The sequence below is a fragment of the Pecten maximus genome, unplaced genomic scaffold (assembly GCF_902652985.1).
Source record: "Pecten maximus unplaced genomic scaffold, xPecMax1.1, whole genome shotgun sequence".
Taxonomy (NCBI): Eukaryota; Metazoa; Mollusca; class Bivalvia; order Pectinida; family Pectinidae; genus Pecten; species Pecten maximus.
This window is the reverse complement of record NW_022981807.1, coordinates 112-6998: the sequence shown is the minus strand read 5'-3', so window position 1 is coordinate 6998 and position 6887 is coordinate 112. Positions and strand designations below refer to the sequence as shown.

The following is a 6887-nucleotide window of genomic DNA, read 5'->3' as shown; positions in this document are numbered from 1 at the left end:
TTATCAACCTTTGTCGTCCTGTGAAAACTAGCATTCACCAAAAATTGACAAACCGAAGAATTTTCAAGTTGCTGATAAATTATAAAAATTTCAAAAATCCAAAAGAACAAAGCACAGGGATAAATTTAAAAACCAGAAAGAAGGCGAATTATTACACATTTATTTTACTTAAAACAAATCTTTACCACATCAAATTGCCTACCAGTAACTACTTGTAGTAACTGTTACAGGATAACTTTATAAATTTTATTTCAAAACTGTGTAATTAAATTATTAGGGATTTTAATTACTGTGATTTGGATGTCATTAGTAAAATATTTTGAGTTATTATTACATAAAACAAAAAGAAAACAACAAAAGCAACATACTTCTCGCTAATGCGAATGACTAATTCCGGATTGGAAATCATATTGTAGTTTTCACAGAGGTCATCAAAAGTGATAACGTGCTGCATGAATTTCTCTAGTGTAACTCCATCAGGATCTGACAGCCCTCCACATAATGACATGGAAAAGTTCCCTAAATGCTTCACTTCTGACTGCAGGAAGCTGACAGAGGGACCGCCAATTGCACCCTCTACAGAATTTGGTGAAACAGGAAGTGATGCTCCCCTGCCAGACTCTGTATCTTCTTCCGTATCCTTGATCGACATAAATGGTGACTGGTGAAAACTGAAATAAAAATAGCAAAATTAATTTTTCTCATCACTTTCATACGTGTTAGGCTTTGATTCATTGACAAGGGAATATTATTTTTTCTAATGCTGTGATTTTAGAAATTGTGAAAAACCTCTTAAAACATGGTCAGCTAATTATAATTATATTTCATATTTTGGAATTTGGTCTTTGATCTGTGACCTTTAATGATTTGCAGGGAAAATATTCATCCATAAAAAATATTTTTACCCCTGAAATTGCTATTGCAAAAGCTGCAATTCAGTTATTGTGCACAGAAAAGATGTGGGGACAAGAACTTGTGGATGAACATGGACATGATTACTTGCTGTACAGCACTAACATCTTGATACCAGTCTCTTATAAATTCATAGATTTAAAACAAAATCAATTTCATTGGGGTTTTCCCCGCAATGACAATGAAAAGATATTCTTTGTATCCGAAATGTAAAAAGTTGATTTCAATGTGCATACTTTAGTTACAGCTCCATTGACAGGAAATATGATTGAACACAATTACATGGCAAAAGTAAAATAATTTTCAAATCACAAATAAGTAGAAAATATCAGATTGTAGAAACAAACAACAATATTAATGATTTCACAAAAACTTCAGTGTTTTAAAACACAACACAACTTGTGATAAGAAAACATTTGACACTTCTATGAATTTGATAAAATCAATATATGTGTACATACTCAATCACGTCCTTATAATTAGGATATATCTACACCAAAGCCATGTAATCACATTCAACAGGACTGCAATTGGTGATTATATTGGCAGAAGTGGAATTGAAGGGAGAAATTGGTAGAGGGAGCCAGGCATTATATGTGTCCTACCACTTTTTTTATTACCTATACAGGCCCTTATGGTAGTGTCTTCCAAATTTATCAATAAGAGTTTTGAAACTGATCAAGGAATTAAAATCTTTTGAAATCATCCTAGTGATATTTCAGAAACATGTTAAGTTGCTAATACTTGTATTACAGATCTAGCGCTCGATTTTATAAGTTTCTGGGATAAAAATCGAACCACAACGGTGTTGTTTCTTAAGAAAAGAAAAGGTGTAAGGCAAAGAGGGGCTATAGAAAATTGGGAGGCAACTCAATATTAGAGAACTCTGAACAAATTGATTCTTCTTTGTTAATTAAGATTTGGTATGAACTACAGGTGAATATATTAATCAAACATACAAATTAAGATTAATATAATCATTCATGCCTGATTAAAAACACCATGTCAAACTATTAAAAAGTTATTGGGTTACTTCAGAAAAAAGAATATTTTGAATAAGATTACTTACTGTTTCGACATTCTGTAGAGCAAGAAAATAGAAAGCAACATTCGTCAGTTATTCTATTATACGAGTAATGCAAATACCTAACACTTGCCTCTTATCTTCGGGGCTTCAAGTAGACCCTTGGAAGAATTTGTTGGATCACTCCCAAAAATTATAACAATTCTGACCCTTGGATTTACAGGAACATGTCTTTTTGACATATGTTTTGACCCATCAGATTAGAAATAGTGATTTGACTTCTGAAATCACTAAAATTAAAGGTCAAGTGGATGCCCTGGTCTTAGGCATGTTTTCTAAAGATGCATTATACCAATTTATTTTACTCCTCTTTTTGTCATGTATCATAGAAAGTGTGTTTTCAGCATGGAACGGTATTAACAGATTTAAGTAATCAGTAGTTTCTCAAAAAAAAAAATTGGTTTTGACAAATGGACACATGGACATAACATATACAGCAAATAATTCTAACGAAGTTTCATTAATAATGTGATATAGGGTTAATACAAAATAAGTTAGCAGATCTAGGAAGTGGAAAATATTCTATTTATAGTGACTGTGACCTCATTTTTTTTTACCCCAGGTGGTTTACACACAAACTCGTACATGACTTGATGGCTGTAAATATCTATAAAAGTTTCATGAAAGCCAGGTTAAAACTAAGTCTAATAGCTTTTATATGCACCACTCCACTATTCAGGAGCATAGACTATAAAACCAAATATCTGAACCACTGATCTATATGCTGACACAGCAGTTACATATATCGACAATCTAAAACTAGAGTATAACGGCATCTTCTTGGGGAGAACACTGGAAATTCATACAAATGACTGTTGTGAGAGAAACAGTCAGTTATATGTTTCTGCCATATTTCTCAGCTGAACCACATTTCCGAAACAGTTACATGTACATGTTTTTGCAATATTTCACAGCAACACCACATTTCCGCTAAAGTGTTGTATTTTATGAAAATGAGGAAAAACCTTTTCATTAAGATATTACCAGAAGATTTTCACAATCTATGTCGACATCTCTAAGTGATATATTTGGAATCTGGCTGGAGAACATGACAACAAGAGGAGCTCATCTCAAAGCATGATAATAACTAAATTTCACCTGAACTGAATTACATGCAATTTATATAGTGAGGCAAATGATATTAGTATTTAAAATGTATTATTATACTAGTTTCTTGAACCGATCGAGAAAAAGCAAAGATTCAGATAAATCATTTATAATATAATATACAACACTTAAAAAGATTAGCCATGCAAATAAATAGCTTAACATGTGCATGGAAGTCAACATTAACTACAGCACAAAGCTTTTAAGAATCTAACAGCTTCAAGCTTTCATAGACAAATACTTTTTTAATTAATTTATTAATTTAAAAAATACAAATTTGTTTTATGTGTATTAGTAATGTACATCAATCGAGTGATATCTATTCAATCATTACAGACTAACATAATGGCATCTAGAAGCAAAAAGCATCACTGTGACATTAACTTATTAATTAGCTGCAGGAATTTAAATACCATCTGAATGTGTAAGATATTAGCATGAAAATAAAGAATATATGTAGTTATAACTGAAAGATAATAACTTTTGCAGATTTCTCATAAATCAAAGCCATGCACATACTGCACCTACGTTGTAACCATTGTTTTACCTGTGATACTGTTAACCCTATGAACCCAAGGCCCATAGAAATAGGAAAAATTGGGTTCAGTCAGGTTTATTCCTGAGATTAACAAAGATAAAGCTGTACACTAAACTTGGCCCATATTGGTAGAGTCAAACCTAATAAGTTTATTAATGAACCAATTCTCATTGGACAATTTTGGGAAAATTCAACAGTAGGAAATTGCTCCGAAACATTTTATCGATTCCGTGGTATTGTACTATTCAGAAGAATTTCCTTAAGTTCCAAACACAGTTCACAGGTAAAATATAGTAAACAGACAGGTACTCTCTGATAGGTAAAAATGAGATACACAATTTGCGACCATAAAACTTACCGTTTAGGAAAGTAAAGTTTGGCAACTTCTGGATCCATTTCCTCTAACTTAAGGTCGTCCAGGTATATGCCTTCCTCCTCAGGTTTGTGTCGGACCGCCTTTGTCTTCCTCATAAACTGAAACAGACCTCCCGAGGTCTCTGCAGCATTGCTTCGTGAGGTTCCTATATCAAGTGACATGAAATTCATAACATAATGCAAGTACAAATTAAGATACCAAACACATTTTCAGTACTGTAGATGCAAATAGGATATATGGTCAATATTTTTATTTTGGCCCTATAAAATTTTAACACAAAATTAAATTCAAACAGATGAGAGCAATGATGAAGTGGTACATTCACAGTGTTTGTCTTTAGAAAACAATCATAATTTAGTAGCAGGCTTTCAGCGTGAAAACACTAAAGTAAATAATACCGAAGTTGTAATTCGGAGGTTTCAATTTCCTGCAAAATTATAGTCCATTCTAATTTAAATTTTCAATACCTGCAACAAAGGTATTATGAAATTGACTATATTTTTTTAATTTTATAATCTTTACTTTCAGAGTATATTTTCACAAAATTATTAATGTCTTTCCCAAGAATACCTTCAAAACGCTGATTAAAAGTAACCAATAATACATGTATTGATTTATCAATTTACAAAGTTGAATTTTAAACTAAAATCGAAAGATGAACAGTCTGAAACTTTTAATCTCATATTTGTATGTCATTAAATACGCAAAACTAAATAAGAGTTTAAAATAGCCAGCAAAGTAAAACATACCCTCCCTATTTGGACCAAGATGTCCAGGGGTCTGGAGATCGCTCGGTACTACCGTTGAATCGTCCGTACTTTTCCTTGGCAGGTCTCCCCATTCCCACATTGTGTTGTCCTCCTCTGAAAATAACAACTCCTCCTCCTGATGACGTAGTTGGACCTCTGTGTCACTTTTAGGAGATGGCGGACGTGTACTGGCAGGACTGTCAGGGAAAAGATGAATTTAAAATCCATTATTGATTAGCACAACTAACAAAAAAATACAGCAGATCTCTGTATCGGGGAATTATTCACTTTTCTGATATATATTCTAATTTACTGAAATATACTTGATACTGATTTGCTGAAATATGCTTGATACTGAATTGCTGAAATATGCTTCATACTGAATTGCTGAAATATGCTTTATACCGATTTGCTGAAATATACTTGATACTAGAGTTGTTGAAATGTACTTTATTCTGATTTACTGCTTTATACTGATTTGCTGAAATATACTTTATACTGATTTGCAGAAATATACTTGATACTAGAGTTGTTGAAATATACAATGTACTTTATTCTGATTTACTGCTTTATACTGATTTGCTGAAATATACTTTATACTGATTTGCTGAAATATACTTCATACTGATTTGCAGAAATATACTTGATACTAGAGTTGTTGAAATATACAATGTACTTTATTCTGATTTACTGCTTTATACTGATTTGCAGAAATATACTTTATACTGATTTGCTGAAATATACTTTATACTGATTTGCTGAAATATACTTTATACTGATTTGCAGAAATATACTTTATACTGATTTGCAGAAATATACTTTATACTGATTTGCTGAAATATACTTTATACTGATTTGCTGAAATAAACTTTATACTGAATTGCTGAAATATACTTGATACTAGAGTTGTTGAAACAAAGCAGTAAATCAGAAAAAGGTATATACTGATTTGCTGAAATATATATATACTGTACTTGTGAAGGTACTTATTACCTAATTACTGTACTTATGAATATACTTATAAGCTGAAATATACTGACGGATATTCTAATTTGCTGAACTGTACCTGTTAATAGGTGACATATCGGTGTCACTAAATGGATGGAGATAGCTATAGGTGTTGTATTGTGTTCTGGCCCAGTCACTTGTCCTCTGTAAACTGTTCTCTTCCATGATTGGCAGACTCACAGATTTCCCCAAGGAGCCCAGAGGCGGCATGGGAGGCAAATTGGCTAACTCCTCATCGGAAGAAACGTCATCGATATCAAACATTGGAAGATCAGTTTCCTCCTGAGATGATTTTATGTCAGTCTCAGAATTGCCAGAAGGTATCAGTCTCTTTTTCAGAACACGTCTTTTTTTCCGGCGCTTGCTGTGATTTTCTTTGGACTCTACTTGGTGACCTTCAGGATCTTCCATCTTGATTCGGACATCGCTGATCTTTGAAGAGAGGACATTATCATCTTGATCAAAATACTTCTTTTTCATTTCCTTGACTCCTTGCTCCATCAAGTCCTCCTGTGATGGTAGTGGAGAGGTGGCCAGGTATGCTGGCACATCCTGTAAACAAACATTTTATATTAACATTTTATCATTATATACTACTCATTATCCATTGAAGTGGGAGTTATCTTTATTATTTCATAAGTCATCTAGCTAACTTTGAATATGTGACAATACCTGAATTTGATCTAGGTTTACATGGGAAGTGTTGTCAATGAAACAGAAGAGGCTGAATCCTTCCAATCATATATGGTTTTGGTCCACAACCCCTTTTTCTGTTTAAGGGTCTCAATGCATGTGAATCAACATTTGTTTATACTTTGTACTTGTTTTATCAATTTTGAGCTAAAAGTATGACTTAAAAAAAAAAAGAAAAAAGTTAACTTTATCTTTTTTACAACAATTGTGAACTAACTTATGGTATATTAACCTATATCGGAAGGATGCGAGGGCTTTTACTGTCTGGAAGTAGCCAGAGTACACAGAAAAACGTATGTGGTTGGGAAGGGGACCCCATACCTTTTCACATCTAGTCAAGGAATCATACCCTGGCCATCTAGGTGAAAGGCAATGAAATTTTTGTAGCCTCTGTGCCACCCAACTTCCCAAACATTTTGA

At 32.9% G+C, this 6887-nt stretch overlaps 1 protein-coding gene across 1 annotated transcript; it reads right to left on the bottom strand.

Moving 5' to 3' along the window:
* Positions 1-368: 368 nt before the first annotated feature.
* Positions 369-6326, bottom strand: LOC117320234 (phosphatidate phosphatase LPIN1-like; the record flags this gene model as incomplete). Its single annotated transcript, XM_033874883.1, has 5 exons — positions 369-671; positions 1982-1993; positions 4000-4162; positions 4767-4963; positions 5833-6326. Coding segments are annotated over 5 exons (1169 nt in total), but the record flags the coding sequence as incomplete, so codon positions are not given.
* Between the last annotated feature and the right edge of the window lie 561 nt (positions 6327-6887).